Consider the following 24278-nt stretch of genomic DNA (forward strand, 5'->3'; position numbering starts at 1 on the left):
CTATAAAAAAAATAACCTTTTTCATTGAATCATATTCATTGTATTATACCAACTGACAATAAATCCACAACCTGTTATTATAACTTCCCATCTCAACCGTGACTCTCATCTCATTCTCTTGCTGGCGCCATTAACGCCCCTTCATCTCCACCACAGGCTAGGTTAGCGTTGGCACATTTATATTTCTGTCACAGCTTTATATAAATATATATATATATATATAGTTAAAATTAGTCTTTATTATTTAATTTAATAAATTAAAAAGGAAACACAGTTTTAACCTATGTAGCATAGACACTTACACGACACGGATATGAAGATACGTAAATTTTTTAAAATGTAATACATGGGACACAAATCTATATATTATATAATTATGAATTATATAAATCGCCAATAAAGGTTTATGTGTACAAGTATGTTTTAGATTATTTTTTGGAGTAGAAATAAGTTTTTCATGATTGATTCACAAGAATTTGTTTCTTATTTTTTATAATCATAATAACAATTTATAGAATAAAATTTGATTTTTTAGAAAATTAATATATTTTTTCTTTTTAAAATTGTGTTAGAACCGTAATAGAATTGTCAGAAATCTAACAAATACTTTTTGAATTGGACACTTCACGGATACATATCCTACAGGTGTCATACGAGTGTCGGTGTCCGATACGATACGTTATTTATGAGGAGTGTCCGAGCTTCATAGATTTTAACTGATGGATAAAAGAGAATGAGAAATTAGGTTAAGGAAAACGTCAACGAGAAGTCACGTACAATTTGTTTGTACTTAGGCAGAGAGAAGGAAGAAGAAAACAAAACTAGTCCAATGATCAAAAGTGAGGAGGACACATGAGTTATATACGAAAATCCAAGAAGAAAGTAACATGAGTTATATTTCTGATAAGTTACTGTGATGAAATTATACAAGAGAAGGAGGGTGGTGTCAACATCTATGCTGAGTTTGTTTTGCATAAAGGTAAGTGACGAGGAGAGGAGAGGAGAGGGAGAGGAAGAGAAAGAGAAGGGTATGGTAATGAAGAAGGTAGGCTAAACTGCACCAACTGCATATGTTTACACGTGGAGGGCCAGTTCTTCCAGCTGGTGTGACCAATTAGATCTAACATTCATTGTTCACAAGAGAGTAGAGAAACAAGTTGATTGATATAAATGTAACAAAATTTCCCTTTTCATTTTGTTTTTGTTCCTTGCACAAGAGGAAGATAGAAAGAAAGAAAAAGTTAAGAAACAGTAGTGGATACAATGACCCCTCTGGTTTAGGACTGTAACTGAGGCACCCACTTACATTAAATGAAGAAATTAAGGCCGTTGAAAAGTCTCAACTACACAAACATCAATTAGGTGCTGGCATTAACTCTTTTTCACCCACCTTTTCTATGATCAATTTCCTACTATAAATATAAATACATGTACACACAATCACAATCCCACATAAATTGTGAGTATATATCATACATATATATACTCACAATATTGTACCATCTCTCTTAATCATGGCCAGCGAACGTGATCTCTTCTCGGCGGAGATTGTGAACCGTGGGATCGAATCATCTGGACCAAACGCCGGCTCCTTGACCTTCTCCGTTAGGGTTAGGAGGCGTTTGCCGGATTTTCTTCAATCGGTGAACCTCAAATACGTGAAATTGGGTTACCATTATCTGATAAACCATGGCATATACCTGTTGACCATACCCGTTCTTCTGGTGGTGTTCAGTGCTGAGGTTGGAAGCCTGAGCAAAGAGGACCTGTGGAAGAAGCTCTGGGAAGATGCGCGTTACGACCTTGCCACTGTTCTTGCTTCCTTTGGCGTCTTCGTCTTCACCTTGTCTGTTTACTTCATGTCACGCCCACGCCCCATTTACCTCATTGATTTTGCATGCTATAAACCCGATGATGAACTCAAGGTAACTAACACTTTCAACCATCTTTTTGCTTTTCTTTCTTTGGATTCATTATCACCGTGCTTGTTTCATTCATAAATGCTTGATTATACCCAAAAGAATTTTCAGCACCATTGGTCCATTGATTCACTACCCTCTCTCTTTTGGTTTATCCAAACACAGTGCTCTCATTGGTTAGCTTAAATTCCTCTGGATCCGTTTTAAATGTTGTCTCCCTAATAATATATACTTAATTTGTATTTCATTATTATAAATTTATTATTTAGTTAGTATATATATTAAAATAATTACAAACAACTTAAGGTAATCTGAATATATATTGGTACCATAGTATTTAATAGGTTAATGCATTTTATGTCTAACCAAAATCACAAGAATTTATTACATTTTTGTGGTAGGTGAAGAAATAATTATCCTCTTTAATTATCTGAGATTTTTAAAAACATGATCATATTTAAAAAAAAAAATTAAATTTTACCCAACATGTTTGTTTTATTTTTTTAGAATATTTATCATTTTAATTAGTTAGATTTATTTGTAAAAGCAAACTCATACATAAGGATGAATAGGATGTCTACATGATTTATTTTTTAGTTTATATGATGTTGTTTTATATTGGATTTGGTTTTGAGATATATAGTCTCTTTTTGTGTATATTGGTTCGAATATTCTTTAAAATATTCTTTTTCATTTAATTTATTTATTTGTCAATAAAAATATATTTTTTAATAAAAAATAAGGTTAATCTCAATATAAATATTTTTTACCTAGTAGTTTGACGTTTCTAAATGAATCTTAGAGATTTATTAGAATTCAAAACTGAAACAACTCAAATAGAAATACTTACACATTATTCATTAACAAAAATATTTATACTAAGAGGAGTTGAACTCACCTTCTTTTGGAATATGAGCTTCTTTCTTTACCAATTGTATCGACCTTTATTACTTATTGTTTTTTCAATTTGTTTTTCTTTTTATAAAAAGTTGTTTTTCAAAGGAAAATATTTACTAGTTTCTCTCTCTCTAGTGTACAAAGACACATTTTAGCTAATAACATCAATTAAAAAGTTAGTTAAATAACATTAAATGTATTAAGAAAGTTTTACTTTCATAACATTACCTTTAATATTATAGGGATTCATCAGATCACTCACTCTTTCCATTTAAAAACTCAGGGTGCTTAATCTTTTCCAGGTAAATTAAAACTTGTTTAATTTATTTCTTTCATACTGTTTCAGTATTTCTAACTACTTGATTTATATTTTCATGAAATAATTTTATATACTACATAAGTACCTCGAAAACAAAGTACCGATACTCCGCTAAAAAAAAGTCTCAATCACTCAACTAAGTACAATTTCAAAAGTCTTTATATTGAAAGTCTAACCAATTATCTTGAAACAAAAATCAAAAGTTTTAAGTGGTAAAAACGATTAATTAACTTTTGTTAGTCATTTTGAAAAATACTTACAAGAAAAAAAATTAAGATTATATTAAGAGTTTATAATATTTAATGCTTATTGACTGTAAAAATTACAAAACAAACAATACTACTTTGCTAAAAAAAAGTAATGTAAGAGATAATATACTTTAAAAAAGAAGACAAAAAAGACTTATGAGAAAGAATCGCGTAAAAGTTGAAGTTAATACTTTAATAATATATGTTGATTTTTAAATCTTTAATAAACTGCATGGTTTTATCAAAATAAAACTCAAATTTTGATGAAAAAAGAATATATTACAGAAAATGAGGAATTGGAGATATTTTAGAAACTTAAAAATTATGGTTTTTTAAATTAGTTTTTATTATTGATAAATAGTTTTTTTAATTAATATCTTATTATTAAATTTAGAATTTTAATAATTAGTAACTAATTTTGTTGTAGTGAATGTTATTTGAGTGAAGTGAGTGTGAAAAATATGAAGTAACATTAGTATACGTTGCATGGCATGGCAGGTGTCAAGGGAGGAGTTGATGGAAGTAGCAAGAAAATCAGGGAAGTTCGACGAAGGGAGTCTCAACTTCCAAAAGAGGATGTTAATGTCCTCCGGCATCGGAGACGAGACCTACATCCCCAAAGCCGTCGTAGCCTCCACCGAGAACACCGCCACCATGAAGGAGGGTCGTGCAGAGGCCTCCATGGTCATGTTTGGTGCCCTGGACGAGCTCTTCGAGAAAACTCGCGTCCGCCCCAAGGACGTCGGCGTTCTGGTTGTCAACTGCAGCATCTTCAACCCCACTCCGTCGCTCTCTGCCATGATCATCAACCACTACAAGATGCGGGGGAACATCCTCAGCTACAACCTCGGGGGAATGGGGTGCAGTGCTGGAGTCATAGCCGTGGACTTGGCTAAGGACATTCTGCAAGCAAACCCTAATAACTACGCGGTGGTGGTGAGCACTGAGATGGTCGGCTACAACTGGTACCAGGGGAAGGACAGGTCCATGCTCATTCCTAACTGTTTCTTCCGAATGGGTTGCTCCGCCGTCATGCTCTCCAACCGCCGCCGGGACTACAGCCGCGCAAAGTACCGTCTTGAGCATATTGTTCGGACACATAAGGGTGCTGATGACCGTAGCTTCAGGTTCACCTTCTCACTCTTTTAATTTTCACTCTCAATACTTGTTTAAACAAGATACCTTCACAACACAAAATTAAATTAGATTATAAAAAAAATAAAAAGAAAAATAATCTTTTGATTATATAGGGAAATATGGGTCCATGTAAAAAAATGAAAAATTATTAAAAAATTGTATGTTGATGTATTTGATTTTAGAGTTGTCAAGGTGTGATTTTTTATTAAACAAAATAGTTATAATTATGGGAATGGAATAGTTTTGATCTAGTTGGAAATGCATAAAATTTTCAGTTTTTTAGGGTATTAGGTTTGGTATGTTGATTGAGTTTTCTCCATGTCAGATTATGCAGGAATTACTAACTCGTATGTCATGATATTATCTCATTGTTTTTTGTTGAATCTCATAACCTCAATATTTGGTGTGATAGATATTGGTTTGGAAATTTAATAGTATATTCACAATCATGTTAATTATAGAATCAATTAATAAACACTACATTAAAATATTGTTTACTGACTTAAATTTTACTGTTATTAATTGTATTATTAAAAAGATATTTCCTTTTAGTGATTAACTTCATAGGAATGATAACTTACACTAGTTATATTGACACTAATAAATTATTATTTTATTATAAATATAATATTTTATTTTAAAAAATCCTTGTTTTTCTTATAAACTTTATTCTTATTTTCAAGTTGCTGAATTGTGTGTTTACCTTTTTTTCCAAACCAATCAAGAAGAAAATCTCCTTCTCTTTTTTCACTGGAAAAAGTAACCTTTTTACTTTTTATTTCCTTTTCTTACTATGATAATCACTCTTTTTCGTCTCAGTTTCCTCTCTTATACTTTCTTGAAAAATAAAATAAAATTAATCAATAGCACATAATATTGTTTGTTGGCTTGTGCTATGACACATAATTTTCGCATAATTATAGTTTTTTTTGTTTATTTTTTTACACATACACAATATATATATATATATATATATATATATATATATATATATAAGATTACTGTGCCATTTTCCAAAAGAATGTTTTCAACTTTTATCTAATCACGACTCTTTAATATAACTTTGTATATTCTTTTCACAAGTCGTTATGTTTTGGCTAACGATAAAAAGATATTTTGCAAGCCTTTTGTGTTTAAAAAATAAATATCATTACAAAAATTTATAAACATATATTCCAATTTAAAAAAAAATCTTTAAAAAACAAGCAAAATATGATAATTTATTTGATTAAATTGAATTTTTGGAAAATACACTTACTTTCAATCTGGAGCCATGAATAGAAAATGCCCAGAAGAGATGAACTGAAATTGCCGAGACAGAGGGTTGTTTGGATATATCATTAAGACTCTGCCGTCTAAATTTGGACTCTGAAGAGCTTCTATAGTATTTAATCTTCCTTAGGAGTCACAAATTCCGTTTGTTTGTGTTGACCAATTCTAGATAACTCGTTACACTGGACTTATGAGTAGAAAGTTTCGGGTAATTTGCATCCCATATTAAGTTCAACATCACCATCATCGTACACCAATTCTGACTGAAAATGGAGATTGAAACATGACCAAACTAGTGGCTTGAATAAGGTTGAGCAAAAATATGTCGTAGATCATTAGATGTCGTAGTGTATTTTTAAGAGGGTTGACATTTTAGTTCCATCCTCCAACCGTCTAATAATAACTGAAGGGACACATTGGACCCCTCCTTTAAACAAATTGTCCCACAAGGAAAATCCACTTTAATGAAAATGGAAGACTTGCCAAATTGTTCATCCTAATCAATAATCATCATTCCTCAACTATATCAGCATTGCTTTTTTAATTTAGATTTTGGTGACTTATAATAAATATCTGTCACATAATTAGGTGTGTGTACCAAGAAGAAGATGAGCAAAAACTAAAGGGACTAAAGATCAGCAAAGACCTGATTGAGATTGGTGGTGATGCTCTAAAAACCAACATCACCACACTAGGACCCTTGGTGCTACCCTTTTCTGAGCAGCTTCTCTTCTTTGGCACCCTTGTGTGGAGGCACCTATTTGGGAGCAAAACTGATGGGAGTTCCCCATCAATGAAGAAGCCATACATTCCTGACTACAAACTGGCTTTTGAGCACTTTTGTGTGCATGCTGCAAGCAAAACCATTCTTGATGAGCTTCAAAGGAACTTGGAGCTGAGTGACAAGAACATTGAGGCCTCAAGAATGACACTGCACCGCTTTGGCAACACCTCTAGCAGCAGCATTTGGTATGAGTTGGCTTACATGGAAGCAAAGGAGAGTGTGAGAAGAGGGGACCGTGTTTGGCAACTTGCTTTTGGGTCTGGATTCAAGTGCAACAGTGTGGTGTGGCGTGCCATGCGTAGAGTCACTAAGCCTTCAAGGAACCCTTGGCTTGACTGCATCAACAGATATCCTGCACCTCTCAACTGAAGCCAAATTTGAGGGCACTGGTATCATGAATCTATCAGTGAGGTCATGCATGGTTAGGATTAATAAGGGTAGTTCTAAGTTGGTCTTTAAATTTTACAACTACTTTCAGTTTCTTTCTCATTTTATTATTCCTCATTAGGCACATGGCTGCCTCCTTGCTTAATTTCTATGTCTCCTCATAGGATGATATGATTGATATCAAAGTTGATGGATGACTTTTACTTATAGTCAATGCAACATTGTTCCATGCTTTTAATTAGTTTCTCTGCCTCAACTTCTGAGGATAATTTGAAAACTGATTGGTAATACCTTTTAAAAGTTCAATGGTTATGCATAGTTACTGTGAATGACAATTGATTCAAAATCATAGTAAGCATACATATATATAACTCTTGAAGTAGTCATGATCAAATCAATATGCATACACTATTTTCTATGTATCAAGTTATGCTACACAGATCATGAATTATAGAAGATCCTATCCATTTGTGATGATATATAGATAGTGTTTATTAGTCAATATTTTAATTGGGTGATTGGACAAGGAAGCATTATCAGTTAACTGTCACCATGCAGGCTGAAAGTGAAAGCACCTCTCTTATCTGTTCTAGAAGACTTTGTTGGTGTTGTTATAATAAATGAATGTTTGGACTTTCACCAATTCAACTCTCCAAGCTCAATTCCAATTTGACACAAATCGTAATCAATTAATACCATCCATGTGAGTTGAGTGCAGAATCTGTAACAGGGGAATGGATTTTTTGGTGGATATATCTTCTTGTACTGCAAAGTAGTTGTAATATCTTCTGAATTGAAAGCTGGTTTTGGAAGGAAATAATTTGTGTTTAGGACTTTAGTGTGTGGAAACTGGATAAGAATAACAAATTTTTTTGTAGGATATGACAAGACATTTTAGTGATGCTGTGAAACATAACTTCAACGAAAATATCTCATTGTATTGATTAATATAACAAAGTATGCAGGGAGAAGTGTTTGCATATTCTATTTTATTATTAATTGTTGTCAACAACAAATAAACATTTCTAAAACCTAATTAATTCATTGATTAATTTCAACTGACTGATACAACTAAACATAGCTGATTAATATCTTAACTTCTTTTTTATTATTAATTGTTGTTTTGAAGAGAGCTTTGGCACACTGGGGCAACTTGCTTTAGATGCCATTATTATCATAACCATAGGTGAAGTTATTAATGCTAAATTGAGCCTTAATGGGTTTGACCCCAATGAAACATTAAAAAGCTTAGGAAATGTGTAAAGGAAGAGCTGGTGAGAAATTTATTCAATTTATGTTTAAAATTTATGTATTCTTTGACAATATTTAAAATTTATTAAGAACTGTCAAATTGTGAATAAAAAATAACATGTAAATGACATTCTAAATATATTTGTATCTCATTGGATTCGGCCCAACTCAGAATTATACGATCCAAAAATATATTATAAATTCTATAATTTAAATTATATTTCTTTATTACAGAATTGAAAGATATATAATGGATTGTAACATCGATAATACATTTTTAAATTTTAAATTTGAAAATCTAAACTATTTTTCCAGCATTCAAATTGTTTACTGCTTACAAAAAGATTTAAACTTTTTTCTCCATAGGGTTAATTCTTCCTACATCATATCAATTCAAATCCACACCAACACGCAAAATGTCCGTTTTATCCTTAATAATTTTAAATTTTTTATTTTGTGAATATTCATATCTGTAAGTCAAATCATAAAGTACTGGATATATAAATTTAAAACTAATATGTCACTTCCAGATTTTGTCACCTGGAAGTTTATGTGGACAACATAAATGACTTCGGATATCAAGATCCGTAAGCAAACATAAATTAAATCCGGATCTTGATTCTTAGTATTATTTATAACACACCATTCTGGATATGAAAATCCGAAACTTATAACTTACTTCTGGATATGGTCATCCGAAAGTTCAAATGAAGTACGAAAATGACCTTATGGATATCAAAATCCAGAATATATAATAATCATTTCCAGATTTCTGCATTCGTAAGCAAAAATGAAACCAAAGATAATGTTGGGTTTTAAACTTTTTGTTGGGTGCATGTCTTAAATAATATATGGTGGGCAATTTCTTCCTACACCATATCAGTTCGAACCTACACCATATCAGTTCGAACCTACACCCTATCATTTTTCAAAATAGTAAAAATAAGAAAAAAATACATTCCAGATAAAAAAAAATCCAGAATGCAAATTAAAAATGAATTTCAGATAAAAATTTCCGGAATTCAAAAATGTGTTATGGATATCTAAATCCAGAATATTTCCAGATAAAAGATCCTGGAAGTAATTTTTATTTACACCCTTATTTTTTAAGGTTATTTTCGTCATTTTGAAAGGGCGGTTTTGACATTTTTAATACTAGGTTGGGTGCATGTTAAAATTGATATGGTGCAGGGAGCATTTGTGGTGGACAGCTTCTTCCTGCACCTCCATTTCTTCCGGCACCTCCATACTAAATAAACATTTACTTTTATACCCTTCAGTAAAAATATTAAAATATTAATTTAACCTACTTTAATCTCACTTTCTCTTTCTCTTTCTTACCTTCTTTGATTTCACTTCTCAGCAGTCGCAGCCCCAGTGCCGCTCCCACCCCCTCCCACCTCTTTCACCTTTCTCCTTCCCCAATACGTTTTCCTTCACACTTCCATTCCATCTCTGTTAAATTCTCATTCTCCATCATTAACGATGCACAATGCTCTCTTCATAGGTGAGTAATTTTACTGATTTTAATTTTAAAATGTAATTTGGGAAGCATTTGAAATGCATGTATGTTCTTCACACAATAGGAATCGGATTAATTCGGTGCCGAATTACGTAATCCGATAGGTTATGGGTTTTTCAGAAATTCTGAATTACATAATCCAGTAGAGTTTTTGATTTTCAGAAGTTTTGAATTATATAATTCGGTATAATAGAATATAATGAGTTATAGATTATGTAATCCGGTATAGTTTAATTTCAATGATTTTCGGATTACGTAATCCAGTGTGTATGATTTGAGTTTCGGATTACTTAATCCGGTAGGTTTGTTTTATTAGGTTCCGATTTGTGCTAATCCGAAAGTTGTAATATTGGTGTTTTATTGAAGGACAATTTTGGAATTCTAAAATTTTATGGAGGTGCCAGAAGTAAGCGGGTTGATCCGATTGGAGAAGAAAAAAAGAGGTGCAGAAAGAAGCTGTCTTTGTGGTGAAGGGAGAAATTGTCTTTCCATAACTCTAATAAAAGGCCTGACATATATATCTCAATGGGCCTAGATTTTTTGAGACCGAAAATGCACAGACAAGAACAAAATATAATATTACTAATTATTTAAGAACTGAAGAGAATAAATAAATTAATTAAAGTTTAAATTCACTTTTAGTTATCAAAGAAGTGAGTTTTATTTTAATTCTTATAAGAAAAAAATGGCACAATGATTCTCTTGATCTTTGAAAATGTAAGCTGCAAGTTAATTCCTTAATGTTAATAAATTTAAACAAAACTAAAAAATAGTTCTTGTTTTATACATTCATTTATTGTTTTAAATAGATCTTTCCATACACATGGACCAACTTGCATTTTAAAAATAATATACAATAACTAAATTATATATTAATGATAATATTATAAGAATTAATCTGAAATTAAATACAAATATAAAATTGGAATTTATTTTCAAATATTTTATTTAGATTTATTTAAATTTTTAAAAAAAAACTAACTTGAAACTGCCATGCATTTTTAATGACCAAATATACCCTTCAATGAAAAAAGATTCTTTGAAACTCAGTCACAAAACCAGATCATTTTTTTCCTAATATGTGAACTTGTTAAACTACTTTATGTGCATATAATATTTCAAAAAAATATTTTTAAACTGTTAAGGTAAATATTATTTATCTATTTAAAAATCAAAAATAATAATTTCAGATTTAATGAGGATAAAAATCAAGGAGTTCTGTATATGCACTAAAACTAAGATTTATTTATTTTATAAAAATTAAAAATAGTAATTTTAAATTTGTATTAAAATGAAAAATGAGATGAGACTAAAAAATAGAAAATGAAAAAATTGAGATCTAGTGGAGGGTAGTCATTTGATGAAGAGTTCCCTCATTTAATATGCTAGCCATTACTTCTCCAAGGTCCCCTACCTTGCTCATATTTCAATCATTTTTTGGTTTTCTTTTTTCCATTTAACATTTTTTTTAATTTGGGTAAAACTATGAATATTATTTAAATTTATCATATAACATAAACATTTGTATACCTATTTTTAAAAACTATGAGAATAATATAGGATAAATTTACAAGGTATTTTCTACTTATTTTAATAACTTCTGTGAATTGAAAGGTCTAAGCAATTAATGTTTGACTTTATAAGGTTCGCTTATCAATTTCAGGTCTACATCTCTTTTTTCTCAACCATTAATTTCTCTTGGTTCATTGAGTATTCATGGTGTACTGGTATTCTGCACAAGAACTTTCAGAAAAAAAAAATAGTAAAAAAAAAATTATTTTTATCAGGTTAAAATTAGATTATATAAAAATTAATTTGTAAATACTCCTTTACATAAACTGATTGTAATTTATAAAAAAGGTGAACTTCATTTTTTATATTTTTTCTCCTAAAATTTCTTATGGAAAAACTCATTCAGATACACCTACTAGAAAAGTCTGTTTAAAAGTTTTCTTTAATAAAACCATTTATAAAAGCTAAAAAAACATAATATGTTTAAGTCAATTTGCGCCTTTAAATAAACTAACAAACATATTATCTTATATGTCAAGCTATTAAGTTAGAAAAAAAAATTCTTTCAAATGATTTGACTTTTGTAACAATAGACAACTAGCCTTGTTAGCCTGTATACTGCGTTTGTCTCTGTTCCTATTGCCTCACTTTTTCTTTTTTTTTTGTTAATACTTTCTTTTCACTTGCTTTTGAAGATGTTGCAGAGTGGTCCCAGGGGTAAGATTAATGCTGTCTGTAACAAACAATTACACTTTCTAAAGTAGAAAATTAAGAACCAAGTATCTGTTTCACTAAAACATTTCACTTTCTTTTACTTGCAAATTAAATAATAGAAAGAGAATCACACATACTGATACTGTTCAATACTGAAAAATACAGTGATTTAAGAGCAATGGGTGTATAAATGTTCTTCACTCAAATTGATGGTACCTGCCTCAACTGATATTTTGGAAGCTTTATTACTATCCAAAAGAAAAAGCAGTGAGATGGGGCCAGGAGGGGGGCTATGGAAGAAATATGAAATTGAGAGCATCACATAAATTGACTCAATGAAAACAACTAATCCTTGCAGTGTCACGCTAACCAATCGTCGTCCATACTGTCAAAATCTCCAATATCCATGCTGTTTGTAGCATTGTCAAGAAAGAAAGAAGAAAAAGAAAAACTATCAGTATGAAGCATATATATAGATTGGAAAGTCCAACCAAATCAAAAAAGGCATGCATGCACTATTTGAATTGTCGCCGCCACAATTCACATAAATAAGAACTAGATATACTTCTAGCCAAAATAATTATTGTGGTGGGCAAATCAAACCTGTTCATCATAAAGACTAAAATCAAACTATAATAACAATTTTTTTTAAAAAAAATACCTTTTAACATTAACAATAGTAACATAGTATATAACATGGACTACGACGTGCATCAAGAATGACTGGACCATGCCTCAGATTGAGAGATCTACAAGGCCTACCAGAAGCCCAAAAGAAGGGAACATACCATAAACATGATAGCGTTTGCATGACCAAGAAAATGGTACACTAAGATACAGAGAAAATTGCCTTTAAGGGGAACAATTCTATATATCATTTGAAGGTTTCACATAGGGCTGTAAAGCCCTCGAAGCTACTCGAGTTTGGCTAAAGATGAGAAAATAACTGTTTCAAAAGAATCAAAAATCGAATATGGGGGATTGGCAGAAAAAAAAAAGATATAACTATCGGAATTTTGACTGACTCGTGCTCCATAACCAAGTTTAGCACAAAACCGACCAGGATAATTACTATTTAATTGTATTGTAGTGAAATTCAATCAACAGTTCAGTCTGAGCAAGCTAGATCACATCACAATCTAAGTATCAGTTGGAATTAGCATACAAATATCTCTGTAAGATCCAAAAGAAGAAAAAGCATAATGAACTAATATACAAAATTATCCCACCAAGAATAAAAATAACAGTAACATAGATCTCTAATTCTGTAGGAGTAAAGAATGAATCTTTGTGCGCAAAGAAAGGTGAAACCTAATTAAATTTCCCTAAGAAACACTCCACCAAACTGCAAGCTGCCCTGATCCTTTTCCTCAGTAAGAGAGGTACAGACAAAAAACACTTCACAAACAAAATTCATTTTTTTCAAAAATTAAGAAACTTATCTTCAGCTTACCGAGGCAAGGAAGAATCCTGAAAATAATCCACAGAGCACTGCTCTAAGCAGCTCTCGTTTAACCAAGCTGGAAACTCCAGAAGTTGGTCAAAATTATGGTATGCATCATCTCCGTTCTTGGCTTCAGGTGCCCTATGTTCCATGTTTTTCAAGAACTTGAACCAACAAGCTGATTTGACCAAATTCATGGTGTCATTCCATTCCATTTGATATTGCTCTCCCAACGATCTGATCTCTGCCATACCCTCATCATCCATGGCTGTGTGTAAGCCTACAGTTACCTGTGTTGCAGCATTGGATTCAACAGTATCCCCCATTGAATAAAACCCCTCTCCCTGTGATATTCCAAGGGAAGGAAGTTCCTCTGGAGGAGAAGACGAGGTTGCAGATGAGTTAGAGGATGATGATGAGTTATTGAGGAGAAAGGTAGCATCTAGGTTGTTGAAATCTTGAAAGTTGAGATTCAATCCCAAAGTCTGATTTGGAAGTATGAAATTGGGGTTTTCAGCCATAAGGTGTGGTGGAGTGATTGGGGAAGCAGAAGGCCAGGTGTAAAATTTTGGAACCGAAGGAGGAGGTTGGGATAAGCATGAATAGGATAAATCATCCTTGTAGCCTGAAAAATTGGACGTGCATGCAGGATAAATTCTTTGATTTCGCCTGGACTTGAATTTTACATCTTGGTCAGGCCGGAGGGATACTGATGCCCTTCTCTGCTGTTCTTGGGTCTGTTTCTGCTGTTGCTGCTTCTGTTCGCTTGCTTCTTTCATAGCTGCCCTGTGAAATTTCAAGGCAGTGACAATCTCCCTCCGAGCCTCTGCCATATTCAAAAGCCTTTCTTGATAAGGCCTACTGGTGTGGAGTCTCCTCCTAACTTGTTTTTTATGTTGTTGAGGTTGTGTGGACTGTGTGGCCCGACAAGCATCTGCAACTTTTCCATGTTTTGAATTATGACCGTGAGAAACCCCACCGTTCACAACAAAATTTTGGTCTTTCGGATTCACGGAGACTTTTGTTCCAGAGGTGGTTAGTTGTTTCACTAGGCTGCGGATGTATGCGCTAGGGAGAGGAGGTTGTTCAAGCTTACTGAGCTTATCTAATTCCATTCCTCTTTTTTCTTTTTTGCTTCTTACTTCAAAGAAGATCGGCCTATCTATGTGTGGCTAGGTATCAACTTCACTAAAAAGATTTCAGAAAGGTAATAAATTGGAAGAATCATATGGGTCTTCTCCTACAATTGTGAGGGACAAACAAAGTACACAATGCAGTGGCAGATAGTGATCAGAAGGAAATCCTGGTCCTCCTGGATGGCTAATGAGCATTATAAATAGTTGGGGACAGCCTAGTAGGGCCTTTAAAATATTTTGGACTTTATTTACAAAAACAAATGTTGGACTTTTCCTTGTTTTGGCAAACTACGTTTATTACCAATTTATAGCCTGCTTTAAATAAATTTTAAATGAATTCTTCTGAGTGTTGGTCTCATCATGCCATATCTTCAACAATAATTCTAACTCGTTTCACTTCCGTGAATAGCTACATTGCTTTTTTCTTCTAGAATAAATAAAGGTCTTTTTAATAGCTTACAATAGCATATCAGCGTAACGATCAAGTTTTCACATTCCATTGGAAGAAGATATTTAGAAAAATTACCACACGAGAAAGATAAAAACAAAGAAATAACAACCACTTATAAAAGGACAAATAAGGGCTCTTAACAATGTATGTTTTCCTTTTAAGCACATGCACTAAAGATGAACATAAACATAATATTACTGTGGTTTGAGCTTCTAAAATATATCATGAAAAACTTTCAAAATGGAACGACACGAGTATTTTCTAAAATCATAAAAATAAAGCAAAGCATGATAAAAATGGAGATTTCAAATGTAACTTTCATTTTTAATACAAATTTTCCTTACTATGAAATCATATAATCAAACAAGGATGATCAAAATTAAAAGTCATATACACACTTTATATGTCATGTTTAGTTTTATTTTAATCTTACCATTCAAATCCAATCTAGTAGTCTATATTTATATTTAACAATACTCCACAATAGGAATTCTTTCTCATTTGTTACACTCCTTTGTTGTAAGTAGGACATGTTAAATATTAATTACTAATTGTGCTAGAGATATGATTCGATTACGTTAAATAGGGAGATATGAATGATTTGATAGGGAAATATCTTACCAAATATTTCCCATTATTGGATATTGATTGTGTTTCTTACTATTGTATTCCTTCATTATAAAAAAAAAATCTATGTGTCTACACAACACACGAAATTCAATATAATCCTTCTTGGTTTCTATCTTCTCAACATGGTACCAGGGTGGTATCATCTTCTATGACTTGTTTGGTCACCAATCCATAGAGTCTAACGAGAAGGGAATTCCAAATAAGTTCTTTCCCTATGACCCAAAGCTCATAGGAGTAAATGTTAGAAACCGTAAAAGGTTTCTAGATTTTTTTCCCATGTCATCACTACTCACATTGATACACATTGTTCAATGTTACTCTCACAATTCACCGACAGTCATATTGTTTACCGCCCACAAATTTATAGATAGCCTTTTCTTAGCATTATTGTTTACCATAGACATTATTCTGACGAGTATCTTTTGTCGTCAATGTCTTTTCAGTGAGTCAATGACATTTTTCTAGCAAGTACTATTAACCACTAATTTTTTCTAGCAAAAACTATTTGCAATCGATGTTTTCTAGTGAGTACGATTTATCATCAACGATTTACTAATGAGTTTCTTTTTCTATTCGGCAAACTATTCACTACCTACGTTTTTTAGTGAGTACTATTCATTGCCGATGAGTTTTTGTTTTCTTTTTTTTTGGGCAAGCTTTGCCAGTCAAATACCGCCACCAGTGACATCACCTTATTGTGACCCTATTTGCTTTTTGACAGTCGTCACACCTTCTAAGCATTTTTGCTTACCAATGGTTCTTGTCTTATGAGCAATTTTACTTTCCAACAGTTGCCTTGTTCTATAAGCATTTATTTTGTTTTTCGACAATTGTTGTGTTCTCAAAGCATTTTTGCTTTCTAGCAATTGTTATGTCCTCTTATCAATTTTGCTTTCAAGCAACCCCCTTGCTCATTAAACATTTTGTGTTTTCTAGCGGTTGTTGTGTCATGTTATTTACCCATTTGTACTCTTCGATAATTGGCATGCTCTCTGACCATTTTTAACATGCTTGACTCATGATACATTTGTTTCAACTTGGAGGGGGTATTAAAGATATGCTTTGAAAATGAAAAGTCATGTTTAGGAAATATCCACCAACTTTGCCATTATTTACTTTGTCAGCTCCGACAACCAACTGATTAACATGTTCACTAAGTCTCTTAAGGGGTCTTGTGTCAATGACATTTGTAACAAACTGGTCTCATATGATACATATGCTTTGGCTTAAGTTAAATCATTAGAGATATGATTTGATTAAATTAAAATAGGGAAATATGATGTGATTTGATAGGGATACCTCACCAAATATTTCTCTTTATTAGATATTGATTTTGTTCCTTATTGATGCACCTCTTCTTCATTATAAATAAGAATACTTATGTGTGTACACAACACACAAAATTCAATATATTTCTTTTAGATTTCTTTCTTCTGAACATGGTACTAGAGCGATACCATCTTCTGTGACTTGTTTGGTCACTAATCATTTCAACAAATTACATAGAACATTAATATTCTAAAAAACAAAATGCAATAAATGGATAAATCTACCCCAAATATATGAGAACCTATCTTAGAACAACCCTTACATGAGTAAGAAGCAATAAGTATGCTACATTTGCGAATCAACAATATGTTAATGATAGTAATCTTATGGTGAAACATCATTTTCCAAATGAAAGCTTTTACTATAGTGGCTTCACATTTTCATACATGATCTCAAGAAAGAACATCTCTTAATTTGGAAAATGAGTATGAAACACAAAAAATAACACTAAAACATAGATCAAGACTCGAATGATTAAAGGACATGAGTATATACAATAAGAGAATAAATTATTCCAATTCATTCTCTCTATATATTATCCTGTGGAGAAGGTTCGATTTGTTTTTTTTTTTCCAATCTAGCAACTCATAAAGAAACTGAAACCTATAAGTAAAAACTCAAACACTTGGTGTAAAAAAATTTAGGACGGTTAGAAATCTCACATCGACTAGGAATTAGGCTAGATTATAATATCTAAGTGGGGTGCAATCCTCACCTTACCGACCGGTTTTGTGAGATTGAGTTCGACATAAACCCATTTACTAAGATGGTATCAGAGCCTATCCTAGTCAAATTCTTTGGGACTATTATGTTACCGTTATCGGGCTCCAGTTAGACCACCCATAAATATCTAATTCCATGCTTTAGATATTCATTTCTCGGCATGAGGGAGTGTGTTAGAAATCTCATGTTAACTACGAATTAAGCCATATTATGATATATGAGTGAGGTACAATCCTAACCTTACAAGTCGATTTTGTAAGGTTGAGTTAAGCATAACCTCACTTGCTAAGACAAAATTGATATATTGTTTAAACACCAATTCTTTAAATGCTATGTTAGTAAGTAATATTCTTTTGAAGCACATATTACTTTTACTAATGATTAAATAAATTTGAAATAATAAGAATGGTAGGGTTTAGATCTCCTACTATAATATTTTATATAGTAAATGATTTATTAAGAACAAATAATTTCATGACACGCACCTTAAGCATACCAAATTTAGCTTCCTTGCGGTTCTACTCTATTGAGCAAAACAATGCAAGAAAAGACTAAACCGATATGGGTAGGTGAATGTTATATAACTTTAAGTGCCAACCAATAGATCCTTCATAGCATCAAATATCACGTGTTTCTACAACAAAGATCAACCCTCTTACAAGATCAAATCTCTTGATCACGTTGTATTAAAGATCAACTCTCTTTATCACATTGTATTAAACTTCAACTCTCTTAATCACATTTTATTAAAAATCAATCCTCTTAAAAGCTTAAATGGTTTGATGAAGAATCAATAATAACTTCATGATTTACATCTAACTTAATGGTTTGTTGTCTGAACTACAAATTCCATACTTAAGCAAGAAAGAAAAGTCTATACATGAACTAGAATGGAATAAGTAGGATTTGTGAATTATTCATGCAATAGTCATAGGCATGAATTATTCAATGTGTGTACCCTAAAAAATGTCAAGGAATATGAGAGAAATCTCCATGACATGCCACAAGTGAAGTTGAGACGTTATCCAATCCAAAACCTTGAGACATTAGGTTTGCATGTCCTTCTTACTTACAAGGGCTCAACTTGTTTATTTCTTCCCAATATAGGACTTTTTCTTTAACACTTGTCACTTCAATAATTTGTCCAGTATGTGAGTCTCTTGAGGATATGTTCTCCCTCAAGGAAAAGTTTCATAAACACTAGAGAGATCTCCATTAACAAGTCACAAGCAAAAAAAACACACAAATGAAGTTGACTTTCCATCAAACCCAAAGCCTAAAGGCATTATGATTGTGAAATCCTCTAACTTTATAAGTTCTCAACTTGCTCATTTCTACCCCTCGTAAACTTCTTTGTTCACACTTGTCACTCCAACCATGTTCCCTTTAATTGAGTCTCTTCCACATGGTTCTCCCTTCCAAGTTTCATAATTACAAGGGACATCATCAATAGACTACAAGAAAGCCACACAACTGAATTTAACATCATATTTAACCCAAAATATCTTTACATTATACTCGAGGATCTCTCTCACTTATAAGTTGCTCAACATGCATATTTCTACCTGATGTGAGACTTCTTCACTTACACTTGTCTTTCAAACAAAAAATGTCCACTCACATAATCAAACAAAACAATCCTACCAAAATACTTTTCAAATCAAATGAGAGAATCCTTGTTTTAACTTTAGTAAGAATTTTGTCATCAATCTAATTATTGTGACATTCCCAACTACATTAATATAAAAGTTTAAAAAATATGAAAATTATCTATACCGTTAGGAGTAATCAAATATTATTGTATCCACTATGGATACAAGTTTGACGTATTCGGTTACTGTCTTAAAGCTACCATTTTTCATAAAAGTGAAATGGTAGAGGATAGGCAAAGGCATAGGGGTACTTAAGGCGTTGAACAATTATTGGCATTTCGGTGCCTTGTCCGCAACTGCAAGTATTATGGGACCAAGCTTCTAAAACGTCAGCAAGGCCTAAGCAGAATAAGTGAAGAATCTTCATCACTGCTGCAACCTTGTCTTGTATTTTCTACATATTGCATGGCAAAAGGAGGGAAACTCCAATTTTTCTGTTTAATCAAGTTGAACACCATCTGTTTAAGGGAACAGAGTACAATGACAAACGCATAGGTTAGTAAAGACAAAAACACTCCATCCCCATCTCCCTCTCCTACTTTCACCTGTATCTGTATGTACTCTTCTAGCTATAGTCAGCCTTTTTCCTACAAAGAATTTTCAGTTTCATTATTGTACCTAGAAATTACCAAAAAGTGGCTTCTATATTTTTTTCATAATATCATTTGGCTAATCAAAATAAAGACAACAATTCACTTTAAATGATAAAGTAAATAATCTCATTTTTTAATGAAAAAATCAACTGACATTTCTAGGTATGCTTACATAAATCATACGAGTTAGACTACTATTGGTAAAAAAAAAAATCATCAAAAAACAAGATTGCTTATTTTATCCTTGTTCACTTTAACATAGTGTTTGGTTGGAGGGAAATTGAGAAGAGTGGAAGAGCTTTTTAAAATCCTTTTTGTTTGGTTAAATTCTTAAGAGGGATGAAAGGAGAATGGAAGAGAGCAAAATCCCTCCTCATCCAATTTCAGCCCATGTAAAAAATTCTCCAGTCAAAACTTGTTATTCTTGTTAATGTACATAAGCACCAAATTGGCATGTTTTTTTTATTCCCGCACCATTCACATGAAATGGTGCTAGCTAGTCCACATTCCCGGATTAACAGTTAAGAAAGCAGTGATTGTGCAGAGTAAATTAGTTGAAAAATGGTACTGTGATTCCAAATAATGCAACTGCTAAACTCGTCACAAAAAGGGGGCATGACATTTGACATGAAGATATTCAATCATACAAGTTGCACCAATTTTAACGGCGCCATACATCCCTCCCACGCGATAAGCTTCACATTGTTTATAATAATAATAATAATAATGATGATGATGATAATAATAATAGATTGGTGACAGAAGAAACTGTTGCATAGCTAAAATAGCGTATACACAAAAAAATCCCAATTCTAACACTCAATGCATTATGGTGGAATATAAAATAGAATGGTAAGAAATGGATAATGGAAAAGAGAGAGGGGTAGATAAGGGAAAGGGAAAGAGACCTGTTGGTATTTGGATAACAGCAAAATTGGATGGCCGTGGTTGTTGTGTGCGTTCTTCTTTTTCAGTTGTGATCAGAGATAAAACCAAGGGAAAGGCAAGTAGCCAAATTCCGCCAATCCCAGCACACGCACGCAGGTGCAGATAAAAACCCTCTTCGCGAATCATACGCTCCCACTTTACTTCCTTTCTCTCTTCTCTCACACCCCTTCACATTTAATTTCCCCATTCTCCTCCAACTCTCTTTCTCTCCCAACATAAACCCTATTTACTCTTCTCTTCCTCATTTTTTTCTCCCACCATTACTATTCTTCTTTCTTTCACCTCTTTTACATTTACTTATATCAATAATGTCTCATGCACGCCCTTTTAATAATTAAATATAGTCTAATTTAATAACTTCAAAATATTCAAAAATATAATCTATTTTATTGCAAAAAATATTTTTAAATTATGTATATTAGTCCTGTGATTTTTTTTTTTTAGTGGATTAAACGGAAATAAATGAAAGTAAATAAATACATAACATTTTAAATTAAAAATAATTGTTAGGGTTTGTCGCATGAAGTGCTGGTTCTAATGAGACGAGAATAAAAAATTTCAATTTTTTGGGTATCTAAAGCATCAATGTTGTTTTTCGCTAGCCAAAATTATCTTATGTGGCTCAACTTAAGAAAAAATATATATTTTTATATAATTTTTAAATAATATTTGTGATATTTCTCTTTCACAATTATTTTCTCTTAAAAAATATTTGATATATTAGATTGATGAAGATGTCTCTCATTTCAAATCTAGAACTAATATAAGTCCTAAATCAATTATTATCAATATTTAGTTTTACATGATTTTTTAATTTAAATAATGTTTTTTCATTGTCTTCTTGTCTTTTTATTTCATTTTTCATTTTTTTTTTATTTTAGTCCAATTTTCCATATTACTTTTATGCTAATTTTCATGGTACGATAGGTAGCATGAGTTTTTTTTATAATAAAATACATTAATTGGACCGTTAAAAACCATATTTCAATATATTCTAGATTTAATTGGAGTGGAAGAAATAAAATAAAAAATACATTAATTCCATGTTATTAATACTTTTGTTATTTGTTGTTGTTTAATTAAAATTAAATTAGATAAAAAAAGTTAAAATTGTTTACACGAAAAAATCTTTCGTTAATTTATTAATTAGTTAAGTTCCGAAAGACCAAAGAAAACATCCATATTAAAAGCACCATAATAGTAAATTATAAAAAAAATTACAAGAATAAAAATGTAAACATGTTCTTCTCACGATTTAAATATTAACCTTCTTTTTTATGGATTCATTTGCCAGCTTTCAACTTAAGTAGTCAACATTTACATCTTTAGTCATCAACATAAAAAAAACTAAACAACTGTAAAACTTCATTTGTTTGTTCCAAGCTTGTAACCATAATGACATGTGAAGGAACATCAGACATGTGTGTTTTTAGAATTACAAACAACATCAGTTTGACCTCCAAACATTGGAGTGAGTTGTATAATATATAAAACATGTGTTTATCAGTGTTTATGTTGTATGCTTATTGGTTTGGTGTTGTATCTTAATGGTGTTTAAACTGGCAAAAGGATTTGAAGTGTTTTCTAGTTACTTTTGTGGCCAGTTTGAGAGGTTATTTTGTGTATAATGTAGGGTAAAATTGGCTTACGTTCTCTTCTAATAAGGGTCGGTTTTTCGTTGTTAGTACTTGGGTCTTTGGTATAACTCAGTCTATTACAAAGTTATGACTTAGTTGTTGGATGGTGTGTCTTGTATTTTTGAGTTTGTCTCTTGGGTAAGGTCCTTCAGCTTGATGACAATGATCTTGTTTTGTTGTTGAATGCATGCCTTTATTTGAGGGTGTGACCGCTTTGGTGGGGTGAGACAACTGTATCTGGTGGGTTTCTATATCTTGGTTTGGTTTTTTACCTTGATATGTAGTACAATGTTTGTCGGATCCTTAGTTGGTAGGATTCTAGGATCATGTAATTTGGGATTTTGTATAAGGGTTGAGACACCCCTGAAGTGTCTCTTTTTATTTTATTTATTCTGATAAAAAAAAAATTAGTGCTTGATAAACTCTTTAAACTTATTCTTTTGAATAATATTCTTATGTATAACTAGAAGTATATGAGAAGTAAAAGGAAGAAGTAGATTTTGTTACCAAATAACAGAGAAGTGGTTGAAAAGTGAAGTTCATAGTTTCTGGTAAATTTGACAGAAAGAGAAGAAAGTAAAAGGGTGTGTTGAAGTCTGATACATAAAAAGTGTGGTCTCCACTTGAGATTAATTACCATGAATGTGTGATAGAAAGATTGTAACAGTGATTCATGAATTGTTTGTCTGGTTCAGTTAACCGCCCAAAGGTTGTGTCACTTTCAGCTATAAGTAGGCATGGCGGTGCATGGGACCACTTTCATGATCTGCCACCAACATACCCTCCACCTTTCCCTTAAACCAACCTTCATTCACATTCACACACACACACACATATTTCCAACTTTCTTCCACCTTTTCGTTTTCAAATTATTTGGCAACTTGCCATTTGCAACCGATCAAACTCCACAAACACACAAACCCTTCTTCGTGTGAAATTACTATATAAGCATGCATAATCATTCTTCGCATAAGGACATGATCGATCGATAACAACAACTTCTGAATAGCCGACTTGTGTGTTCTGTGTTCTGGTTCCATGCACCCACAAATTCTCTAAAAGAATAACCATATGCTAAAGTTATATATTCTGGAACAAAAAGTGGATACTTCTTCAAACAACACAAAAAGTTGTACACCAGAATATCGTAGTTTTACAATGCATATATTACAATAGAAACATTATCCATTAACAATCTATTTTTTTCTACCTCCATTATGCAACTCACAATATTATTATATATTTAATTATAAATTTATTTTTTATTAGAACTATCATGTCAGATGTTGTATATAACTAGAGTTATCAAAATTATCACTTTTAATAAAAATAATTATATTTAAATTTTGTGATAAGTTTAAAATTTAGAATTTAGATTCATGGTTTAGAGTTTAAGATAATTTTTTAAACACTATTTTTTATGCAAATAGGTTTCATAAACATTGTGTCTCTTTATAGTGAATTTTATTTAGGAACAAACTTACCTACTATATTTTTCTGGTGAAAATATTTTTAAGAGGAAACTCACATGGAACAAAACACATTCATATCAGACAAGGTTTGCTTTTATCTATGATAAAATATAGTAGATAATTTTTAGTTGTTAATTAAGAGATATAATAATCATACAATGTATAGGCTATTTTCAACTTGCACTACTACAAGAAAATAATCAAATAGAACCAATTTTTAGAATAATTGGTTATCATAGTAACTAAATTAGAGACATTTTAGAAAACTAAAAAAAAATTGGTTTCTAAATTAGTTTTTATT

General features: G+C 31.8%; 2 protein-coding genes across 2 annotated transcripts; one reads left to right on the plus strand and one right to left on the minus strand.

The window, feature by feature from the left end:
* The first annotated feature begins 1197 nt into the window (after nucleotides 1-1197).
* Nucleotides 1198-7201, plus strand: KCS10 (3-ketoacyl-CoA synthase 10). The gene is made up of 3 exons (XM_068623935.2): nucleotides 1198-1925; nucleotides 3882-4510; nucleotides 6381-7201. The coding sequence occupies exons 1-3, from the start codon at nucleotides 1515-1517 to the stop codon at nucleotides 6943-6945; spliced, it is 1605 nt and encodes a 534-aa protein (XP_068480036.1). The 5' UTR covers nucleotides 1198-1514; the 3' UTR covers nucleotides 6946-7201.
* Nucleotides 7202-12034: 4833 nt separating this feature from the next.
* On the minus strand, nucleotides 12035-21144 carry LOC137821010 (hydroxyproline-rich glycoprotein family protein). Its single transcript, XM_068625397.2, has 3 exons — nucleotides 20829-21144; nucleotides 13416-19914; nucleotides 12035-12371 (listed from the first exon to the last, which is right to left on the minus strand). Exons 2-3 carry the CDS (start codon nucleotides 14519-14521, stop codon nucleotides 12323-12325), a joined length of 1155 nt encoding a protein of 384 aa, XP_068481498.2. The 5' UTR covers nucleotides 14522-19914; nucleotides 20829-21144; the 3' UTR covers nucleotides 12035-12322.
* Between the last annotated feature and the right edge of the window lie 3134 nt (nucleotides 21145-24278).

The sequence above is a fragment of the Phaseolus vulgaris genome, chromosome 9 (genome assembly GCF_051622355.1).
Source record: "Phaseolus vulgaris cultivar YP4 chromosome 9, ASM5162235v1, whole genome shotgun sequence".
Taxonomy (NCBI): Eukaryota; Viridiplantae; Streptophyta; class Magnoliopsida; order Fabales; family Fabaceae; genus Phaseolus; species Phaseolus vulgaris.